Source organism: Balaenoptera physalus (genome assembly GCF_965194825.1).
Source record: "Balaenoptera physalus genome assembly, chromosome: 15".
Lineage (NCBI taxonomy): Eukaryota > Metazoa > Chordata > Mammalia > Artiodactyla > Balaenopteridae > Balaenoptera > Balaenoptera physalus.
In genome coordinates this window covers 39571579-39595881 of record NC_138894.1, presented here as the reverse complement: position 1 = coordinate 39595881, position 24303 = coordinate 39571579, and the positions used below count along the sequence as shown (strand labels likewise).

The following is a 24303-nucleotide window of genomic DNA, read 5'->3' as shown; positions in this document are numbered from 1 at the left end:
ACCTACTCCGAGGAGTTCCATCCTCTTGCAGGGCAAGGCTCACCTATTTCCTGCCTGAGCATGACCGAGATGCAGAGTAGCTGCATTACTGTCTTTTCCTCATGGGTTCCAGGAGACAATCTCCCCACGGAAAATAGTCTGAGCTTGGAATTCTACCAAAGCACAGATTATTCTGCCTGGTTTCTTTAATACGTACACAGAGAGTCTTCTAAGGAACCACATCCACTAGTAGACTGTTACACCAGTAACAGCCTCTGGTCCTGAGGTGGGTATTTTGAACATTTGTGACTTTATAGTCGATTGTTTCTATTTGTATATTTAAAGTATACATTGACATATGCTAGTATTGCATTAATAAATTTTATATAAGGTTGTTTTAAGATACTCTGTTTTTAGGAAAATACCCACACCAAACTGCTAATAATGGGATTAGGGATAAAGGTAAGTGTGAGAATTTTCATTTTCTATACTCAGTATGGTTTGAGGTTTGTTTTTTTTTTAACAACAACACATGTTACTTTTGTGATCACAGACAAAACTTAAAAACATGGGAAATATATACTTCACATACTATGCCTAATTAAACAGTACACACACACACACACACACACACACACACACACATAATGTATTCTTTACTCTTGAGAATAGTATTTGATGTGGGGAGAGAGAGAGAGAGCACGAGCAGGTGCAGGTGAGCGTAGAGTCTGGAGACACCTGAACATGGATGAGGTGACATCATCAGCAGGTAAAAAGCTGATGAGGAGGTTAAGTGCTGCCATACAAAGTGGCATTTCTGTCTGGGCAGCTTCAACTCTTCTCAGACCCTTCCTTCCAAGTGATGGCTTCTGCTCTACTTTACCTAAATTACAGGAAGTCCTAGTCCTTTGTCTCAATATTCACGCCTTTCAGCCCTCCCCCGCCTTTTGGTTAATCAACATTGAGAGCAGTTTCATTAGATGAGCTATATCACTATAGTCTGGCTTTTGGCAGTGATAAAAATGCTTCCAGGGGTTTGCCATGCATATCACTTGTCTTCCACCTCCCCCCACGCCCCTGCACAACCGTCTACACACACACACACCACACACACACACACAACTTGAAAATGGTCTGAATGCAAGGCAGTTTTGTAACTTATTCAATAAACCATGCAAAAGATTAATTACACATTTTTACATTTAATTTGAGTTCAGTCTTTTCCTGTGCCTTTCTCTACACATACAAGGAGCACGGAACTCTGACACTTGACTTTCTGTGGAATGACATCATCTTCTTGGCCCTGTGCCTGTGGCTGTTCTCCTGGCTGAAATTCAAGCAAATGTCAGACAGATTAAAAATCAGAAGGGGGAAATATGGTTGTGTGAAATCAACTGGATCAACTCACATTTATTATAAAGCAACTCTGGGCAGAATGCAGTAAAGGCTGAAGATTAAGAGAAAGCTTAAGATATTCCCAAAGTGAGAGTGTTGATTTGAATTCTTAAATTAAGCTACTGATCCAATTTCCATTTTTACATTTTGTGATCTTGGCTAATTTGATAGGCAAAATTTTATTCCATTGTTTTTAGATGAAATTTCTTGGATTACTGGTGAGAGTAAGCCCTTTAAAATACATTTCATTGTTATTTGCATTTCTTTTTCTGAATTGCCTATTTGTATATTTTGCCCATTATTCTTTCGATGTACCAGCTTTTTCCTTATTACAAAGTAACAGTACTTCATATACTAAGGATCTTGACCTTTTGTTTGCAATATTTGCTATAAATAATTTTCCTAGTTTGACATTTATCTTTTAGTTTTGTTTATGGTTTTTCTGACTTTCAAATGTTTTAATGTAGAAAATTCTATCCATTGCCTTTGGGGTTCATCTATTGCCTTTTTGTTTTTTGCTTAGTAAAGGCTTTACTACTCTGAGATCTCATGAATCTCATAAATTTTTATCAGTGTTTTCTTTCAGTTTTTAATTCTTTGAATTCAACTCTTTAATCCTTCCTTATTGCATTTTGGAATATAGTGTGAAATAAAGATCTAAATTAATGATTTCCCCTAATAGGTGAATCTCCTATTTGTTGTAATTAATTCACCCTTTTCTCATTTATGAAATTTAAAGGATTATACAAATAATATAGCTTCAATAAAAAAATCAGAAAATACAAATAGTGGAAATGAGGGGGAAAACACTTGTATTTTCTTTCCACTCTGAGTTGAGTGTTAGCAATTTCCTCTGCCCTTCCAGACATTTTCTTCTCTAGATGATGCATACATTTCCCCTACAAATGGAATCATATTGCAATATGGTTTTGTTACCTGATGTTTTTCCATTCAGTAATGTATCATGACTATCTTTCCATGTCAGTCAACATACTTTTACAGCACTATGTCCTAATTAACTTTTCATTGAAATATATTGTACATTCAGAAACGTGTACATTTCATAAGTGTACAGCTGGATGAATTTTTACCAACTGAACACATGCATGTAACCAGCTACTAGATCAAGAAGAAGAATATTACTAACACCCCCAAAACCCTCCAAATGGCTCTTGCCTGTGACCTCTCTTCCCCAAGGGTAACCACTGTCCTTCTGTCCTGACTTCTAACAGCATAGATTGATTTCATAGTCCTATTTTTGATAGCTACATTGTATTCCATCATACATAAATGTATACTTGCTATGGGTTAAATTGTGTCCTCCCAAAAGGTATGTTGAAATCCTAACTTCCAGTACCTGCGAATGTAACCTTATTTGGAAATAGGGTCTTTGCAGATATAATCAAGTTAAGATGAAGTCATCAGGGTGAGTCCTAATCCAATATGACTAGTGTCCGTATAAGAGGAAAATGCCATATAAAGACAGAGACACACAGAGAAGAAGGCTATGTGACCATGGAGGCGGAGATGGGAGTGATGCAGCCGTAAGCCAAGGAACACCAAGGACTGACAGCCACCACCAGAAGCTAGGAAGAGGCAAGGAAGGATTCTACTTAGAGACTCAAAGGGACCATGGCCCTGCCAACACCTTGATTTCAGACTTAACTTCCAGAACTATGAGAGAATAAATATCTGTTGCTTTAAGCCACCTAGTCTGTGGTACTCTGTTATGGCAGCCCTAGGAAACTGATAACCCAGTTTTGATGACTTTGGGGTTTTTCTTACATTTTATTATTTTATAGTGTTATGAATATTTATTTTTTTCCTTAGAAGAAACTATAAGAATGAACTATCTGAATCAAAGAATACTAGTAGACAATGTGAGTACAAAGTACATAGTAAGACGATGGCTATGATTCACCAACTCTATCTCTAAGTGTTATACTTGGTGATAGAGGTGATGTGGGCTCCTTCCTTTGTAATGAATTCTCCTGTAACTCCAGTCTCACCAGGATTCCCTAGCCTGTGGGTACAGTGGGCCCACATAAAGATATAACTCACTTCTGCCACCACCTCCATAATCAGAACATTCCAGCCCCTTATCTCTAGGAGTCTCTGGGGTGGGGCGTGAGGCAGTGGTGGTTATCATTCCAGTTCTTGAATAATCCTCTCACCTTCTTCTCCTTAACGTCCCAACACATCCTCCATAAAGACTTTTGGGGGCCTGACTGTGCTACTCCCTCTGAGAGCGCATTAAGTCAGTGGAAAGGACCCATCTCGTCTTCAGAAGCTGAGCTGCAAGGTGCCAGGGCACCGTGGCATTCCATGTGGTCCTCATTGCATCAGAACCAAGCAATGTTTCTTAAACAAGGAGAGAAGGCCTTTCTTAGCCACTGTGTACCAGGAGCCCCCAAACAGCCCTCCCTGTTTTGTCTTGTGTCCCAGAGTCCTGCTGCCTGTAGCCCCTTCACCTGGGACTTAGCTAGGAAGATTGGAATCCGAGGCAGACACCACGTGTCAGCTGCATTACAGTCCCCATGTAAAATCTTCCAGATTGATGATTCCACAGTTAGACTTCATGCCGGGATGTATCCAGATCTTAACAGTGAGCGCACTTTCTGCTCAAACTCATTACCTGCTGTCTTCTTGAGCCTTCATAATATTTTGATATTCACAGGTAAAATATCCTCTTATTTCTCTTCTTTTTCAAAAAAAACATTCTTATAAGCCATGACCTGTTTATTTCTCCAGATAAATATATAAATAATATTGTCGACCATTAAGAAGTTGTCAGGGATGGCATCAAACCAATGAAAGTAACAAGAGATTTGACATCTTTGGCATGTTTGGGTTTCCATCAGGAATGAGAGCATGTCTCTGTGCCTAGCTGAATCTCCTTTCACATCTCCTCCAGAGGGATTTGGGGAGCTGGAGAGGAATGGCAGAGAGCAGTCCAAACAACCTGCTGAGTGGGCTTTGGGAAGCCGATCAAGCATTGCTGGCTCAAGTACAGGGGAGGTCATTGAAAAAGGAGGCGGGATGAGTTCTGAGCCAGCTCTGGGTGTCTTCCAGGAATTCTTGATTTTTTTCATGGCACTGGATGAGAGTGTGTGCCCAGGGAACAAATCTGATGAAAGCAGAAAATAAGCTGATTTAGTAAAATTTGTCAGACAGGAGGAATTGTGGCTGAACCCTGGAGCCAAGGAGCATGGAAAGAGGGGTAAATTGAAATCAGGTAGCAATGTGTCCTGTGGGTGTGGCTAAGCAGAGAGGCGGGGCTGAGCTAAATTTCAGGAGACTTGGATTCCAGTCTGAGCTCTGAAGTCACGCTACTCTGTTCCCTTGGGCTAAAGGCCTTTCCTCTTGAGCATCTGTTTGCTCTTTTCTCGCTATAAGAGTGCTCACTGAAGGACCTCTAAGGCTCTCCTTGAGCTGGGTTTCTAAGTGGTATTTACTAGAGCAACACGGGAGTTGCATGGCTGAAAAAAGCCCCAAGATGTTAAACGTTCATGTCTAAACCAAAGGACATAATTATAGAATGATGTGATGAAGAAATGAAACTTCAAAGCACCTTTGGGATGATTCCTGCCAGTGGAATAGGAAAGGAAAAAAATCCAAGGTAGCTCAAGAACATTATTTAGGGGTGAGGGGTACCGAAAAGCACTAAAAAAGTGCTTTCCAAATGAGTTCTTTCTTTTGGTTTTGTTGGGTGAGGGCTCCCTGAGGTGAAATTCTCTCAGATATTGTGACTTGCTTTGCAGGTGGGATGAAGCAAGGAATGTGCCCCTTGCAGCAGGAGGCTCTAACCACAGAAAAAATTTCCAGGTCATTGGTGTCTTTGGGGCTACACATTTGAAAAAGAAATTACATCATTGGAGTTCCAGATTGTTTAAAACTCATTTCCTTTCCTTATTTTTTTTAAACAATTTTTACTTCCAGATTTTGCCATAAGCCTAGGTTTAACTCTGTCACAGAGATGAATTATTAAAATTGGGCCCCAGACGTCTGCTTCACAGATGGAGGGGGCTCCCCTGAAGCCTTTGGCAGAAACTGACATGTAGGGACTAAGTCCTTCAAAGGAGTCCCCACCAAGAGCTGCAGTGCATAGAACCTGCCAGACTATATCTGCTTCTAATATTTCCATTTCCCCCATGGGGGTCCTGGTCAATAAATTCTTCCAATTATGCCCTCATGACTCCAACTCCAGAAGTCACCCAGTACCTCACTACTCTGAAGGTCAAAAATGTCTTCATTGTGGCTAGCATTATTGTTAGCCTCAAGAACCATTCATTGCCAGGTTTTTGAAGGGGAAATAGGAAAATTCTAAGTTTTGCATGGTACCCAGCCTCCAAGATGGCCTCCAAATCAGTCCCCAGTGATCCCCCTCTTGGTATTCACACACTTGTGTGGTCCCTGCCAACGCTGTGGCAGGGTGTGCGTGAGTGTGTGAAAAATAGCATATTGCAGAAGAGGGGAGGTCAGCTACCATGTAGTGAGGTCACTCGGGCAGCCTAGAGTGAACCCCACATGATGAGGAGGAACTGAAGTCTCCAGCAACAGCCAGTGAAAACTAGAGGCTTGACAACAACCTTGTGAGTGAACTTGGAGGTGGATCCCCCAGCCCCACCCCACTTGAGCCTTCAGATGAGAGTACAGCCCTGGCTGACAATTTGACATCAATCTCATGACAGACCTTGAACCTGGAACCACCCAGCTATGCCACTCCCAGATTCCTGACCCTCAGAAACTCAGTGAGGTAATACATATTTGTTGCTTTCAGTGCTGAAGTTTTGGGGTGATTTGGAATGCAGAAATAGATAACTAATGCACTCTGTGCTTTGCTTTTGATTTTCTGAGTAAATAGGAAGACATGCTCTGTGGAATGAACACATATATGCTATATGGAATGACAGGTCAACATGTGTCTATCTTATATCCTCCCTGAGTTTGGGGCGGGATCAAGGAATCCATATGTTTAACTAGCACCCCAGATGATTCTTATCATCAGGAAAGTTTGAGAAACAATACAGAACAGGATTCAAAAATGAAGGAGACATACCTCTTCTTCAGGAAACTGTGCAAGATGGAAAGCAAATTGGTACACAGAAATACATTTGAAGAGAGGCACCAAGTGGCAAGGAAAGGTTTGAATAGCCTTGGGGGAATCAAGGAATGCTTCCTGGAAGAAATGACACATGAGTAGGTCTCAAGGGTTGGTTAGGACCTCAGGGAGCAATATATGGAAAGAATCACAGAGTGAGAGTAACTGGTGGCATTTATCAGGGGCCTGCATTGCACCAAGCACTTTACCTGCCTCATCTTATCCAGTCCTCACAACAGTCCTGTGCAGTAGGAGCTACTGTCACCCATTTTACAAGTGGGAAAGCTAGGCTTTGGTTAGCACACTGTCCAAGGTCACACAGCCCCTGTGTGCAGTACTAGGTAGAAAGGAGATAGCTGACTCTATCTGTCATGCTTTTAACTGCTATCGTGTTCCATGTCCTAGGGGACATGAGACTCAGAAATGTGAAAGGCTGGAGCATTTTTGCAAAAGACAGTAGTTTTGTGGAAATAACAGAAGATGGTGTCCATGGAGGGATATGGGCCAGGGGAGGATACTGTATGAAGTGCTGCAACCTGGCAGTGGTTTCCTAGTGCAAGCTCAACTCATTCATTTAGTGAATGAGGAAAGGGAGCCTCAGAAAAGTTCTGTGACTTGCCTGAAGTTTGATAGTGGCAAAGAGGAGTAAAAGTCCAGACCCCTGGCAGCCTCATTTCCATTGTGGACAACTAGAGGCCAAACTCTGATGCCTTACTAAGGAGGTCTGAGCTCTTCCATGGCTTTTTTTTTTTTTTAAATAAATTAATTTAATTAATTAATTTATTTTTGGCTACGTTGGGTCTTCATTGCTGCGCGTTGTGGTGTGCGGGCTTCTCATTGCGGTGGCTTCTCTTGTTGCGGAGCACAGGCTCTAGGCACACGGGCTTCAGCAGTTGTGGCTCGCAGGCTCTAAAGCGCAGGTTCAGTAGTTGTGGCGCACAGGCGTCGTTGCTCTGCAGCATGTGGGATCTTCCCGGACCAGGGCTCGAACCCGTGTCCCCTGCATTGGCAGGCGGATTGTTAACCACTGCGCCACCAGGGAAGCCCATGGCTTATGTTTTTGTTTGTTTTGTTTTGTTTTTAAACAATTTTAAGTGTACACTTCAGTGAAATTAAGTGTATTCACAATGTTGTGCAACCATTACCACTATCCATTTCTAGAACTTTGTCATCAACCCAGACAAATTCTGTGTCCATTAAACAATAACTCACCATTCCTCTTCCTCATTCTATTTTCTGACTCTATGAATCTGCCTAATCTAGGTACCTCATATATGTGGAGTCATGTGTTTATCCTGTTGTGTCTGGCTTTTTTCACTTAATATAATATTTTCAAGGTTCACCCATATTGTAGCATGTATCAAGACTTCATTTCTTTTTTCCCCCATTTTTTCTATTGTGGTAAAGTACATATAACATTTACCATCTTAACCATTTTTAAGTGTACAGTTAAGTGAATTAAGTCCATTCATATTGCTATGTAACCATCACCACGATGCATCACCCTAACTCTTTTCATCTTGCAAAATTAAAACTCTGTACCCATTAAATAGGAACTCCCCTTCCCTTACCCCCTCAGCCCTTGGCAAGTGCCATTCTACTTTTGGTCTCTATGATTTTGATGCATCTAGGTACCTCATATAAGTGGAATTATGCAGTATTTGTCTTTTTGTGACTGGCTTATTTCACTTAGTATAATGTCCTTAAGGTTCATCCATATCCTGTCATGTGTCAGAATTTCCATCATTTTAAAGGCTGTAAAATACTCCGTTGCATGTACCTACTACATTTTATTTATCCGTTCATTTGTTGATAGACGTTTGGATTGGTTCTACCTTTTGGCTGTTGTGAATAATGTTGCTATGAATATGGGTGTACAAATATCTCTTTCAGACACTGCTTTCAATAATTTTGGGGATATACCCAGAGGTGAAATAACTGGATCATATGGTAATTCTTTTTTTTTTTTTTAACTTTTGAGGACCTGCCATATTGTTTTCCACTGTGACCGCATCAGTTTACATTCCCACCAACAGCACACAAGGGTCCCAATTTCTCCACATCCTCGTCAACACTTTTATACTTCATTCCTTTTTTCAAGGATAAGAAATATTCCAATGTATGCGTACACCACATTTAAAAAATCCATTTATCAGTTGATGAACATTTGGGCTGTTTCCACCCTTTGGCCTGTTGTGAACAATGCTGCTATGAACATTGATGTACAAGTATCTGAGTCCTGGCTTTCAGTCTTTTTTGGACGTGGAATTGCTGGATCAAAAGCTAATTTGATATTTAAGTTCTTGAGAAATCTGTAGACTTTTGGAGATCTGTGCTCTGTAAGTTAGCTCTGGTCATCCTAGCCTTTGGAACAGATATCCCTGGGTGGGTGGGAGGCCTCCTCTCTCTCCCGCATCCACACCGCTGCCCTCCCCCCACTTCCTTGCTTTCCGGAAAGCGGTTCTCAGAGCCTCTAACACAGAGGTCAAGCGGCTGAAATGCAGCTGACCCCGGCGTCCAGCTGGGCTTGTCTGAGGGAACTACCTTTGGGTCGCTCCCAGCGTCTCCTGCGAGGGCGGTGTGGGCAGGAGGGGAGGCGCCTCCCGGTTCTCTGAAATCTCGCCAGCTCATCGGGCCCGACCGCCCACTCTGGCGGTGGCTCCGGGGCTGCCCAGGTGAGCGGCCGAGCAGTCCCGAGCCCCGGGGCGGGCGCAGCCCTGCGGGATGGGAGCCTCGGGCGCCCAGTCCGCGCTGAGCCGGGCTCCGAGCTCCACCGCCCTCGTTCCCGCCCCAGGCGGCCGTTCCGGAGCCTGAGCCCAGGGAACGCGCGCTCCCTCCCGCGTGTCCTCGCCTCGAGCTGCCGCTTCTGCGTCCCCGACACTCCGGCCCCGGGGCGACTCCCGGGGTCCCCAGCCGCGCGCGTGCCCGGGCGACCCGACGTGCCCCTGCCTGGAGCCCGGACCCCCTCCCCCTCGTGCCTCCCGCACCCGGCGGAGCACGCCTCCCCGAGCCGGGCACCCCGGCCCTGGACGCCCCGCGGTCGCCGGGGCGGGGACAGCGAGGGGGGCGGGGGGGGGGGTGGTGGCCACGCCGAGGAGCCGCGGTCCTCTGATCTGCGGCGGCGAGCGCGCAACTCCCGCAGAGCCCAGCCGGGAAAGAGCCCCGAGCAGAGGAGGGAGAGAGGGGACCTGTGCTCTTCCTATGGGCCTCTGGGAGCAGCGGCTCGTGTCCCCGGACCCGGAATAAAGAGCTCAGGACCTTGTCCGCCCGGCGCCGGGATGCCGCAGGTACGGAGCGCGCCCTCCGGGGCGATGCTCCGAGGACTCCGCGCGGCACGGCCGCCAGGGCGCGGGGGCTTTTGAGTGGGGAGGGGGCTTTTCAAGAGACTCGCGCTCGTGCTCATTTCTGCAGGGGACCCGGTCTGTCCCCTCCTTCTGTCCTTAGGCGTAGCCTCTGAGGCTCCGAGGACAAAGTTGGCAGCAGGAGGGGGCTTATCAGCAGAGGCTGCAAAGAGATGCTTCCAGAGATGGGAAGGTCTGGCCAGGGGTGCGATCCCTAAACTCAGGGGCTCCAGAGGACACCGGGTGGCAATGGGGTTCCTCTTGGGGAGGTGAGAATGAAGGAGAAAAAAAGATCGCTGGATAATTTCTCCCCAAATCCCAAATCTCCTAACACCCTGTCTCCCCAAGAAGTTTTTATGCTCTTTGCTTTTAAAACATGACTTTGAGTCTTCCAGGTAGCGAGCTTGCAGGGTCCCTCTCCAGAGGTGGCGCGCCTCGGAGACCCACAGGGCCTGCGAGGGGCGAGGACTGTCCCACGCCGACTGCATCCTTCCTGCTTGGGTGGCAAGCCTGGCTCCCTCTGACCTTTCCGCTCTGGGTTCTGCTTCACACATGATAGCAGCAAAGGGCAGGGCCTGAGAGGGGCAGGACCGATGCTCAGAGGAGGAAAGAAATCTGCGAAAAATGGAGGTGAAGTGTTGGGGGAAAGACGGGGGACTGGGGCCGGGCCTCCCTGTGCAGAGGGACTTTAGTTCTACCCCCAAAGGCAGGCTCCAGACATGTCACCTTTGAGGGATGTGGGCAGCATGCTTTCCTGGGGGTCCTAGGAGTCTTCCTTGTGTCTCCCTTTCCCAGGAACCTCAGGCTTTCACACTTCCCCTCCCTCTCTGGATTTCCTGCCCTCTGTGGAGCTCTCTTAGACCCCAGGCCTCTTCTTACATCCCAGCAACCTGGCCTGATGTTTGCAGGCTCTGGAAGGGACTGGGGCTGCAGGGAGAGGGAAGGGGACATGGGGATTCTGGCTCCCTCTTGGTTCTCCATCCTCTCCGGTGCAGCTGACAACCCCCTCCTGGTACCCCAGCCCCATCATCTGGGTCAGGAGTGCCCTCCTCTTCCTCGAAGCTGACCGAGGAGGCCTGGGTCCTCACTAGTAATTCCTTGCAGTCCTAGGATGTAACATCCTCCCTCTCCAGGGACCCCCATGCTTTACAGACATCACTGATCTCTTGCCCGGAGGATGTTGAAACTCTGAGAGCTCAAGCTATTTATCTCAGCACACACAACCAGCCAAGGAAGGATTTTGTTCCAGAGTCCCCTTTCTAAGCCACTCAATGATTAGGCTGGGACTTCACTCTTGCAGCCTCTGTCTGGGGACAGGCCTTGGTAAATGCTGTACCTGGCTTCTAGGGTCACAGCAGACTTGCAAGTAGGAACAGGAAACCTAGTGAGGAGAGGGGAAGGCAGCTGCTACATACGCTCTGATTTTAAAGCAGTGTTTTGCCAGAAGGAAAGAAGCATGGAGAGCAGTCAGGCCTGTCTCAAAAGTCTTGCCTCTTCAGTGGAATTCAGAATAATTTTTTAAGCTACAGAATGGGACAATTCCACAAGGACAAAGTTCAGGCTGTCAGGACAAGGAATGGAGTTTGGAGCAGGTCACTTTGGTTCTCTTCAGCCTCCCTAACTTTGGTCCCTGAGAAAAAGTGCAACATTCAGAATCTTCATTGGAAGGGAAATAAACTGAGTTAGTGCTTGTTTGTCTCTGTAACAATCTAACCTTCCCTGAACGAGTGGGTATGTGGTTTTGATTCCTTTGTTTTCTTTCCCTGGTTCCTTTATTTCCACTCCATCACCCAGTGTTCACTCTGGGCAGGTGGCTAATGGGTCAGCTTAGTTTATAGAATGGTTTTAAATTTGGACAGGTCCACTTACATATGTAGCCAATTGTTTGTATGTCTTTCAAAGGCTTAGGATGGAGCTTGGATACTGGACCCCAAGGACGCTTGCAGGGACAATCTGACTCATTAAGGGAAAGCTGAGTCTCTGCAGAAAGGGGAGACCTCAGCCTAACGACATCTCCCCAGAGGAATTCCCAGGAGCGCTGCTCAAGGCTTCACCTGGCCAGCTGGAGGTCACCATGGGGGTCATGGATGAGAACGCCACAAACACCTCAACCAACTCTTTTTCTCTGCTTGACCCCCATGGAACCCAAGCTGCTTTCTTCCCATTCAACTTCAGCTATGGCGACTATGATATGCCCTTGGACGAAGATGAGGATGTGACCAATTCCCGGACCTTCTTTGCTGCCAAAATTGTCATTGGCCTGGCGCTGGTGGGCATCATGCTGGTCTGTGGTATTGGCAACTTCATCTTCATCGCGGCCCTGGCCCGCTACAAGAAGCTGCGAAACCTCACCAATCTGCTCATTGCCAACCTGGCCATCTCTGATTTCTTGGTGGCCGTCGTCTGCTGCCCCTTCGAGATGGACTACTACGTGGTACGCCAGCTCTCCTGGGAGCACGGCCACGTGCTGTGCGCCTCTGTCAACTACCTGCGCACCGTCTCTCTCTACGTCTCCACCAACGCCCTGCTGGCCATCGCCATCGACAGGTGCGTGAGGGGTGGGGACAATGAACGAAGGGGCAGTTGTGATTGATGACAGGTATCTGTATTCCCCAGAGCTGTGAATGCATGGGGGGCCCAAAGGTGGCCCATTTATTGAACAGTGAGAAGAGTTCTAGTTTTCCAGCGGTAAGCAGGCAGGAGGTAGTGGAGCCCCCTAGAGTTGGGCAGCAGGAAGGCTTTTGATCCCTCTGTTATGGACAATGTCCTAGAGGTTGTATCTGTCCAAGGTCTAGAGGTAGGCAGCTCCCAGGAGGTGTGGAGGGACAAGTTTAAGTTTCAGGCAGTTACCTCTTGAGTCAACTTGGAAATCTTGCGGGAGGTTTCTATCTCATCAAGACATCCTCTACTGAAACGTGATGCCCCTACAAACACCGGTTGATTTTTTTTTATTGTTATGATGATTTAAAAAATTTTTATTTTATATTGGGTATAGTTGATTAACAATGTTAACACGGTTGAGGGATTTGTTCTAAAAAACAAACAAAACAAAACAAAAAAGGGGACCCATGCTTACTTACTCTTTTTTGGTTGTTGCAGTAATCAGTTGGCTCCTTTTCATACGTTAGTGTACAACAGTACAGAAGAGCTATTTCTAGTGATGGTAAATAAAATCAGTAAGAGCAGCCTATGCAAATCTTTCCTATGTTATCTCTAGGCTTTTCATTTAGTATAATTGCCTGTGCTAATGGGCCAGAGTAGTTTTTGTTCCCTTGGAACAGTTTTGCAGGCTCCTGTGCCCAAAGGTGGACTCTTGTTACAAAACACCTTGTTGCAGTCCAGAGACAGTTACCCTGAGGGTCTAATCGGGCCTCTGTGTACTTGGATCTGCACAGCCCGTCTCTCTCTCTTAACCCAGAGAGCCTGAAGCACAGATGGTCTCCGTGTCCCATGGCCTCAGGGCTCTGGTGGCGTTCAGCTCCCTCCCCCCGCAATCAGGACACCCCAGGACAGTGTTCCGGGGAGGAACACAGCAAATAGAGCTTGATTTCTGAAGCCATCAGTGGGACGACCAGGGGTAGAATACCTAGACACAGAGCACTCCCAAGGGCAGGGGGTTGAAAAGGAGCCTGGCCTTAAAACCTAGGACGATATTGGAATTAGCACATTAAACGACCCTCGGTCTGTCACCCATAGAAGGTGTCCAGAGGTGTCATCCCTGCGCCAGGCTTGGCCAAGCTCTTCCACGTGAGTCACGAAGCCCCCATGGTGTTCTGTCCACCCAGGAACGGACCCTGGGTGAATCTGTAGAAGGCGCAGGAGGGGGACAGTCAAGCAGAGTATCTGCCCCCCACGTTCCCTTCACAGCTGTTGAGGAAGATCTCCAGGGACCTTGTCTCTGAACTCTTCTGAAAGTGGAAGCTGCCACCATCCCTCTTAGCACATGAACAGGACAAAACATATGGGGTCATTTCCTGAAGTTTCACTCTGGCAAGACAGTTTTTCACAGAAGGTGCTCTCAGCCACCGAAAGTGGGGTAGGTAGGTGCCTGCTGCGGGGTGGGCCCCTGCTCCCTGGGTGAGACCCATTTTACCATGGAGCGGGCTACTCGTAAAAAGGGGTAACACTGCAGGAAGAAATGGCTTCAAGTGGAATGGAAGCCAGGACAAAATCAGGGCATTGGGCTATTCTGAACATGTAAGAGGTAGTATCTATGTCAATCAATCCACCTCCATCTACTGAACTCTTTCAAACTCATATTCGCCTTTCATATGAAACTCAGCTTGTCTGAAATATTGCAGGCATTTCTCTTACGGTGGGTATTTTAATCGGAAACGTGCTTTGCATCATGGAGTGGGGTTGTGATTGGAAACTTGAGCCCAGACACTGGGTTTGATTTTGTTAGTTTTAGGCAACTAATTTTTGTCTTGATATAACAAATATGGCCACAGTTATAAAAATATCTTTATTTTTGTTTAATGAAATTTCTGTAGGAATAGTGTGAGCAGTTAGTCTGCCTGGGTTTAAACTCCTACCGCACCACTTATTAGCTGCAGGGCCTTGTGATAGTTAGTTGACCCTTCTCTGCCTCAATTTTCTCATGTATAAAATGGGAATAATTAGAAAACCTAATGTATTGGGTTGCTTTGAGGATGAAATGAAGTAATACATGTAAGTGTTTAGAACAATGCTTAAAACAGAGTAAGCACTCAATAAACAGCGGATGTTATGCTTTGTAAATTAACCCTTAAAGGAACAACAACAACAAAACCAGATAAACTAATGACTATTTCCAATTGGCTAACCTCTTTGCTTTCATTATAGTGATTGTTTTTGTGATGTGATTAAAAAAATAATGATACAAAGTTTCTAAGAAACACGGCTCTCAAGATATAGTAGAACAGAACTATTTATTTCCCACCCCGTTCTCTGTTTCTACTGTTGGTTCCATGGTTCTCCCAGGCATCTAAGCTCAAAAGTCCCCTTTGTCCTGGCTGCTCTCTCCCTTTCTCCAGCATTCACTTAATTCCCAGGCCCTGACAATCCCCTCCCACCCCCCGCCCAACCTCCCCCCTGCTCACCCAGGGGCTGAATTATCATAGTCTCCTCTTGGTCTTCCTGCGGTGGTGTCTCTCAGCTCCGCCCCTCTGCCAACCTTACTCCCTCACAATCCATCCTCAACATTCATTCATTCACACAATGCATTTTTATAGAGCGACTACAAAGTTACAAATACTATTTCAAGCACTGGTGATACGATGGTGAATAAGCAAAAAAGCTCCTTATGCTGATGGAGCTTGATGGAGAGAGAACAGTCAGGCAAGCAACCAAGGAAGGTAATTTCAGAGCCTGAGAAATACTCTGAGCAAAAACAAATAAACATAACCTATAATGGAAAAGAATCCGAAAAACAAATACATATATGTGTAACTGAATCACTTTGCTGTACACCTGAAACTAACACAGCATTGGAAATTAACTATTCTTCAATAAAACAAACAAACAAACACGCAAGCAAACACTGAGAGTGACCGAGGGTGGGAGACACTCTAGCTGGGAATCAGGAAAAGTGTCTCTGAGAAGATATTTGAACAGACCTCTGAATGATGGGGGAAAAAAACTGGCCTTGTAAAGACGGGAAAGAGCATTCCAGACAAAGAGAATTCTAAGTGCAAAGGCTTCGAGACGGGAGCAAACCTGAAGGTGCTAGGAATAGCGAGAAGGGTTCCATGGCCTAGGGGAAGAAAGCAAGACTGCAGCCAAATTAATCTTCTGCCTCATACAGCCCTCCCTCTCTTGCTCAAAAGACCTCTAACAATGCCACTGTATACAAAATATGGCTGGAATCTTTTCATCTGCTTTTCCAACATTTTATTATCGAGCTCCAGACTGCCTGACAGTCTCATGCTGGGTAAACACACTGATGTCCTGTTTTCCAAAAAAAGTTGCAATCTTTTTGAGAACTGTCACCACGGCTTATTACGTTTCTGTTCATCCAGTGCTAGGTACTTGCTGAGGGTGAAGTTTTACTAAGATCCTAGGTGCCCAGAATTCACAGACAGCAAAAGGTTATAAAAGAAGTAAGGCGTGATCCCTGCTCTTGGGAAGCTTACCATCCAGAGTGCGGGGGAGGGGTGAGAACTATCACAGGAAAGTTAGGGGGTAAGTAAAGGGTCAGTTTGAAATGAAATTTAGAGAAGGGGGAGATTGTGGCGTAACAGAATAATCAGAGGAGGCTTCATGCAGGAGACAGACTTTTTACTGGCTTTCAACAAATGACGATCAGCAAAGGAGAAAAAAGGATTTCCAAGAGGGTAGGTAGAACTGTGTTTGCAAAAGCCGAGAGGTGAGAATGCTTGAGGTGAGAGTGAGGTCCGGGGAGCGGGGGCGGGGGGACAGGGCAAGGAATGTAAAAGAGTAGAGATCAGAAAGAATAGGGTCCTCTTCTAGAAGATCACAAAATCTAGGCACAGGGAGTCAGACCTGAGGGTAGCAGGGAACTGCAAAATGTCCTCAGAGGACTCTGTCCCCCCAGGTCTGGGTTTCCTCTTTGATGTGGAGACACCTGCACTGTCCTCGGGGTATATCTTTTGGATCTCAGGCACATGGGGCACTGGGGTCCCTCCTTTTTTTTATCCAGAATCCAGGGGAAGCTGGCCAGTCTGCCTGCCTGTTGGCAGCTCTCTTGTACTGTCTGGACGAGGCAGCTAAGACATGAGGAACAGCACTCAGCCTTAGGAAGCCCAAATGCTTCCTGGTGAGCTTATCGGTTGGGGCCGGTTGGCCCAAAAAGCAGGTTGTACATTTGCTACCCATCCCATGAGCCGCCTAGTAGCTACTGTGACCGCCACTTTGGTGATTAGACCTGGGGCTGAGTCCTGGGGCAGAGAGGGAGCTCAAATGCTCTTTGCTTAATCACCCAGCCCACTGTCGTCACACAGTTAGTGGCTGGACATTTCTTTGTCCAGCAGCCTTCATTCTTTGTTCTCTGGGAAATGCTGACTCTAAGTGGATCTGGACCTGAACCACTGTAGTGGTAGACACGCTACAATGCCAAGGGCATACTCCTAAGGAAAGTAGCTGCCAATTGCCTGACTCCTTTTTGGAACATCAATAGGTCGAAGCTGACTATGATGAAAAGAACAGAGGGGCTGCCAGGATGCCAGAAGGGCAGGAGGAAGGGATATTGCTTGCTCCGGTTTGAAAAGGAAGGAACAATTGGCGTGTTGGCGAGCCCACTGGATTTGGAGCAAGATACGGATGGGTCTACATCATGGTTCTGTCGATTACTAGCTGCGTGGCTTTTGACAGGTTATTTAACTTCTTCAAACCTCAGTTTGCCCGTCTGTAAGGTGGGCATCTTTGCTCCCTTATGTATTCAAATGAGTTGGGGTTATCTAATGAGAGTGTGGATTTGAAAACGCTCTGTAAATTGTAAGTTGCTTTACAAAGTCAAGCAACTATTACTAATAATGGAGTTCTGAGCCTAGCATACCCAAGGCTGGTGGCAATCCTTGAAACAGTTTTCTGCAATTTGCCTATTGGTTAATGTATTTGGAAGACCTCTTGCACAGCTCCTGGTGCTAACTTTGGGGATGGAGGTGGGGTGATGTCAGGATGAACTAACTATCTGATGGGCAATCACAGATTAATTTTGATGTGAAGATAAGTAAATCCAGTAAAATAGGTCCAATGAAATAGAAAGTAGTATAGAACTTGCAAATGCAGTATTTACCAGTAACAGGTGAAAGAAAATTGCTTGCTATACAGAATAGCTCTAAAAATACATTTTAAGATACTAAGAGTTTCTTCTTGTATATTAATAGCCTATTGTTTATGTGCAGTGTCTCATTGGAGCTTCACAGTATCTCTGTGAGCTTGGTAAGGCACTTGACATTCCCATGTCACAGATGAGGAAATTGAGTCCTCAGGGCTAAGAAAATGAAAAATTCGCATAGCAAGTTTGTGGCAAAGCTGGGAGTAGATTCTTGGTCTTCTAGATCAGCATTCTCCCCTACGTGTTCATTGGAAAAACACTCTGAGTTTGAAAATCTCATAAAGACTTGGGAAATTACTAGTGGGAAAAGAAGGAACAGAATCATATAGTGAACGTTCATATAGCAAGCAATTACGAATACAGAAATATTCTTTGAGAGAGTAATGAGCAGAATGCGGTGGGGTAGATAGAGAGGGAGAGAGCTGGTGAGAGCAAAAGCTCGAAACTTAGTTTTTGTTATGACTCAGAGCAGGTTTGGTGCCTTCCATACAGCAAGAGCAGCGTGGTCTTCATGTGCATTGACAAAAGCATTGCCAACACCCTGCAGACATTCCCATTTCACCCTCAGCATCCACCCTGGGAGACTGGCGAGTGCCAGGGATTGTTGCTGGCGGCAGAGCGTGACAAGCAGCCAGATGGGCAACCAGAGGGTTGACCCAACCCATCCAACTTCATCTAACAGCTGGTAGCTACAAGAGAGCAGAAGCCTTGTGCCACTGAACTCTCCAGATGACACTCAGTGGGGTTGGCTGTCTGTGTTGTGGGAAGGACAGAAACAGCAGGAATATGACACACAAAAAAAGAATGACCCTCCTCTTCCAGTCAAAATCCCAAGTAAGATGACCTCAAAGGGATCGGCTGCGAAGGGAACAGAATTGTTTAGCTTTCCTTCAGGCCCCTGTCACGTCTGCCCTTGGCTTTACCAGGGATAAGCTGTGGACACGTGAGGATGTGTTTATTTCCAGTGTTGATTAGTCATTCCCTCCCACTTCACTTGCCATCTCTCTCCTTCTCCTGCTTCTACCCCCTGCCACACACAGAACGTCTTCCAGGAAACCAGAGCTCTCTGTCTAAGTATGTGCACTCTCTCTGGGAAGGAGGCTTTCATACTGCACGAATGACTCACATCCCCCGGAAAATGCTCTCTCTTCTTTTCTGGACAACTGTGGTAACAGCAGTGTGGTTTTAAGGGAAAGAACAAAAGCAATATCTTTTACTGTCTGTTGCTTTGTGGTTTAAAAAACATGTTCGTGTATATTCTCAATTGATTTTCACATCAACCATGTGAGATAGGGTTAAATGTTTTCTATCGAGAGTCCTGTGGTATTTGACCTTGAGAAAGTCACTCATCTCTCACTAAGCTCCATTTTTCAACCTGAAAAATAAGATAAATGGTCACATGATTTTCCTCCACCTTTGCATGCAGAGCAATGTTTTTAAAAATGTGGAATGAAGGCAAAACTTTGCCCACTGTTTCTATCAGAAAGGGCAAATCCTCCCAACAACTCTTTGGAATTATCAGGTCCTTTTAGCTCTAAGCTGTGGGGTAATTAGGATGAATGGCCCTGAAAACAGGAAGGACCTGGGAACAGTGCCAGGCTAGAAACCGATAGGAGATGTTATTACTACATTTAATAATAATAGTTACCATTTATTGAGTATATACCGTGTTTTAAACTGTGCCAGAAATTGTGTCTATATTGGCACATTTAATCTTTAAAAACAAACAAACAAAAAAACTTTTGCAGATAAGGAAATTGAGATTCAGAGAGATTAAACATAACTTGCCTGTCCTGGGCATATATCCAGACAAAACTCTAATTTGAAAAGATAAATGCACCCCTATGTTCACAGCAGCACTAGTCACAATAGCCAAGACATGGAAACAACCTAAATGTCCATTGACAGATGAATGGATAAAGAAGATGTGGTATATACATACAATGGAATATTACTCAGCCATAAGAAAATGAAATAATGCCATTTGCAGCAGCATGGATGGACCTAGAGATTATCATAGTAAGTGACCATGTAAGAGAAAGACAAATACCATATGATATCACTTATATGTAGAATCTAAAATATGACACAGTTGAGCTTATCTATGAAACAGAAACAGAAGAGACTCACAGATATAGACAACAGACTTGTGTTTGCCAAGGGGTGGGTGGCGGGGTGTGGGAAGGATGGATTGGGAGTTTGGGATTAGCAGATGCAAACTTTTACATATAGAATGGATAAACAACAAGGTCCTACTGTATAGCATAGGGAACTATATTCAATATCCTGGAATAAACCATAATGTAAAGAATATGAAAAAGAATATATATATATATATATATATATATATATATATATATATATATATAACTGAATCACTTAGCTGTACAGCAGAAATTAACACAACATTGTAAATCAACTATACTTCAATTAAAAAAAAAAAATTGCCTGAGGTTGCACAGCTGTAAAAGGTGGAGCTGGAGCTGGCATTCAAGTCTGCCTTTCCTGGAAGCCCACATAACACTGCTCTTTCCCTCCACACCTACCATTTGATTGTGCCTCAATGTTGCAAAAATAACGTCCTCCTCCAGCACTTCCTTACCACAGTGGTTGATCCCATTTGTGTCCTTGTCCTAGATATCTGGCCATTGTCCACCCGCTGAGACCCCGCATGAAGTATCAAACAGCCACTGGCTTGATTGCCTTGGTGTGGATGGTGTCCATTCTCATTGCCATACCGTCAGCCTACTTCACCACTGAAACGGTCCTCATCATTGTCAAGAACCAGGAGAAGATCTTCTGTGGCCAGATCTGGCCAGTGGACCAGCAGATCTACTACAAGTCATACTTCCTCTTCATCTTCAGCATTGAGTTCGTGGGCCCGGTGGTCACCATGACCCTGTGCTACGCCAGGATCTCCCGGGAACTCTGGTTCAAGGCTGTCCCTGGTTTCCAGACTGAGCAGATCCGGAAGCGGCTGCGCTGCCGCCGGAAGACGGTCCTGGTGCTCATGTGCATCCTCACCGCCTACGTGCTGTGCTGGGCGCCCTTCTACGGCTTTACCATTGTGCGTGACTTCTTCCCCACCGTGTTTGTGAAGGAGAAGCACTACCTCACGATCTTCTATGTGGTTGAGTGCATCGCCATGAGCAACAGCATGGTCAACACCGTGTGCTTCGTGACTGTCAAGAACAACACCATCAAGTACTTCAAGAAGATCATGCTGCTCCACTGGAAGCCTTCTTACAGTGGGAGTAAGTCCAGTGGGGACCTTGACCTCAAAACCACGGGGGTGCCTGCCACTGAAGAGGTGGACTGCATCATCCTGAAATAACCCCAGATCAGGACCTTTGGGACCCTGAGCAGTGTGCTTAGGTACATGCTATCAACCAAGAACACTTGGTTTGCTGCATAGGGCAAAGCAAATGGACAAATATGTCAACACTGTGTTCAGGGAGCTCAGAATCTCTAAAACTGGTGTGATTAGACACCATCACCAGTGGCCGACATTCATTGAACATCTAGTTTGTGCAAAGAGTAGGCATTGGTGAAACCTATATATGTTGACGATATTTAATAGGCAAAAAGAAGTAATGATTAAACCAAGAAAAATGTTGGGAGATAGCCTGGAATAATGGGGTTTCCAGAAGGGAGCCTGAGTAGGCATCTAAGACTGTGGTACATGTGTCTGTAGGGTGAGGGTCTCTCTGGACCATCTAAGTTACTCATCAGACACTGATGTAGCCCATCTCTGGGATTGTTCTTAAGCTTGAGTTCACTCCTAACATTTGCAGGGCTGGGGCAAGAATACAAAGCAGGCTTCTGGCTCTTTCTGCAACTTTCTCTTCTCATCCTTGGTCCTGATTCTCACCCTGGGCACCCACGAAAGAAAGGAACATACAAATGGTTGGTGGGGGGGACCCAACAATGAGATTCAGTGACTCTACAGGCTTACTGAGGGCTCGTCCCTCTTTCTAATCCACCTCCTTTGTTTGGTGTTTTGAATTTTGAATTTGGAACTTTGGGATCAGAAGACCTGATCCAGCCTTGGCTCCATCACCTGTGTGGGCCTGGGTAAAGCCTCTTGGTGGGGACAAAGATGATACCTGTGATAGCTACCAATGGGGTGGTTGTGAAGAGCCAGTGAGATAATATGTGGGAAAACTCTTTCAACCATGCAAGTAATCAAAAGAATGGGCTAACAGCTGTGTGTAGTGCCCTGGAGAAGGAAAGACTTGTCACCTTAGCTTATGTATCTAGAAACCTCACCATCTCCCCCTTTCATTATTCTTTGTGTGAATATTCCCTTGCTCCTCTTAGCCCTGCTATGTATGCATTATGTGCCTAATAACATGATGGTACAACAAGGTAGTGAAATTTGGTGGCAGAATTATAAAAGGAGATGGTAGCTTGGTCTCCAGGCAGAAGATGAGCTCAGGGTTTTAGAAACTTCAGAATCAGAGCATCTTTGTGGTCATGGAAGTGTCAACCATGACTGTTCCTAACCAGCGTGAATCTGGGCTATGTGATACTTGTTTCATAGTCTGGTTTTATTTTCATGAGGGTGTATAGCTATAGAGCAGATTTGTCCTTTACTTCTTAAATAATTCTAGAGCAGTACATCTATAATGCTATTTAAGTGACATGTGTATGGTGTTTCCCCCTCCAAACATAGTCAACTCTTTATTGACAGCAAAGTTTATTTTTCTAATAGTTACTGTATTTCCCTGGAAGACACTTTTCAAAAACCTATTTATTTCTTCTTATTCATCATCCAGCAGACTTACCCTATGGTTTAACCGGAATACTCTCAGAGGATAAAAACTAATTAAAATATTAGCCTAAAGCCAACATGCTTTGGAAGGTAATTCTTCTTCTTCTTTTTTTTTTTTTAAATAAAATCGCAGATTGCATTCTAAAATTAGGAAAGTTAGTTTTCGGACTGAACAATAATAAAATGATATAATTTGTTGTCATGTTCATCTTTTCCATTAGGAATGCTAAACTTGAGTTGACTGTGTTAAATAGGAGCTTTTTACATGTGACAACCAAACCTCTTTCTGATTTTCAGCCTAAAATATCAAATTTTCACTTGTTTGCCTGTCTATAATATTTCTAGATATTGTGTCTGTTCGTGATTGTACAGTGAATGAAAGTGCTGTTATCAAGTGAAATTTAAAAATCTATATATATATATAATCATTGACCATAGTGTTCCTGTAATATCTGCTCTCCCCCATCCTTTTCCAAGTTACAGTGTGATGGTTTTCTGAGTGAGCACTGAATAGATGCTGATTCCATGATCATACGAGTTCTGAGAATAATACTATTTCATGTTCTTCTTGCCTACAAACTTCTCTCCATCCTAAAGAGATTTAAGTGATTTTTATTTTCTTCCTATAAGTCTGCTTTGGTAAAACCATAGCATTTGAGTGCCAAGACTGGAAATCTGAGGACCACTTTATGCCTGTTACATTAACTAAAGCTAAACCTTTGAACAGGCTCAATGTCTGCATGTGGAAAGTGAGCCAGGAGATGAACCTAGGGTACCACGCCTCTTTCAGATTAGTGGCTGATTCATTAAACTGAGCGGTGGGCTGGCCAGCCAATGGCTTCCCCTGAAACTGGTGGAAAACCCAACAAGGTGGCACTTGTGCTTATGTATTTCTTTTCTGTTCTCTAATGCATGCAAAGGGATATGCACATTGTCCAATACAGAAGAATAAAAACATTATTTTATAAAATCAAACCATCTCCTGAACTAAAGTAAAAGAGAAGGGCAGGTTTTGAACAAAGTTTTGGGAGGTTTTGCCTAATGAGTGAGTACACATTTAAAAAATAATTTCTTAAATCAAAGACATTATGGGAATGGCAATCACCACAGCAAGCCCTCAAGCATGAAACAAGTTCCATGCTCATTGTGGAAAAGAATGCTGAAGGATTTGTGAGACTGACAGAAAATTATGAACACACGTCCTGTTTCTTGAAAAATATGATAAATGTTGGAATGTGTCCACGAAAGAATGAGTCCAGCTCTCCTTCCTAAAGTGTGAGAATATCAAATTCCAATCATTCATATTACAGGTAATGAAACTGAAGCCCAGAGAGGGGAAGAGAAGTTCAAGGTCACATATCTGGTCACTGTAAGAGCCAGGGTTATACCCCAAAGCTCAGTCCAGAGTTTTTCTACCACAGCATACATGGGTGCAGGAGCATTAATCTTGGAAAGAGAAGGATCCTTTCCAAGAATCCTTGAGATGACTCTTCATCTCCAGTCTGGCCCTTCTCTGGAGACCCTTAAAGAGTTTAGCAGAAACATTCCTGGTTCCTTTTGCAAGATAAGTTTCGCTCATCCTACCACTGGGAACTCGTAGCACATACATGGAGATCTGGAGGTTTTAGGGAAGAACTCCTAAAAAATGTTTACAGCTGCTCTTTCTTTAAATGCTTAGTTGGGGATCCCTAGGAACATAAAAGAAAAGATAGCAGGCCCCTGTCCCTGAGGACAGCTGCCCTGCCCTAGAAAATCAGAGGAGAGAGATAAAGAAAACAGGCTTGGCTGGGTGTCCAGATGGAGGGCAGGCTTATGTGTTCAGAGTTCAGTGGCATCAGAAGTGGAGGTGAGAGGTGAGGAGCTTTGTGAACAAGGTCAGACTTGAACAGGACAAGTGGGGTTAGAGAAGCAGAGGGCAAGCACTCCACATGGGAAG

At 44.9% G+C, this 24303-nt stretch overlaps 1 protein-coding gene across 1 annotated transcript; it reads left to right on the top strand.

Annotated features, from left to right (window-relative positions):
• Positions 1–617: 617 nt before the first annotated feature.
• On the top strand, positions 618–22484 carry PROKR1 (prokineticin receptor 1). Its single transcript, XM_082426068.1, has 3 exons — positions 618–9150; positions 11719–12363; positions 20231–22484. The coding sequence occupies exons 2-3, from the start codon at positions 11891–11893 to the stop codon at positions 20925–20927; spliced, it is 1170 nt and encodes a 389-aa protein (XP_082282194.1). The 5' UTR covers positions 618–9150; positions 11719–11890; the 3' UTR covers positions 20928–22484.
• The last annotated feature ends 1819 nt before the right edge of the window (positions 22485–24303 follow it).

What these genes read in the sequence shown, in the direction of transcription:
- PROKR1 (XM_082426068.1), top strand. Translation starts at nt 11,891, where the DNA reads ATGGGGGTCATGGATGAGAACGCCACAAACACCTCAACCAACTCTTTT. An exon ending in CTGGCCATCGCCATCGACAG is followed by an intron (nt 12,364 to 20,230) that starts GTGCGTGAGGGG and finishes TCCTTGTCCTAG; the next exon opens with ATATCTGGCCATTGTCCACC.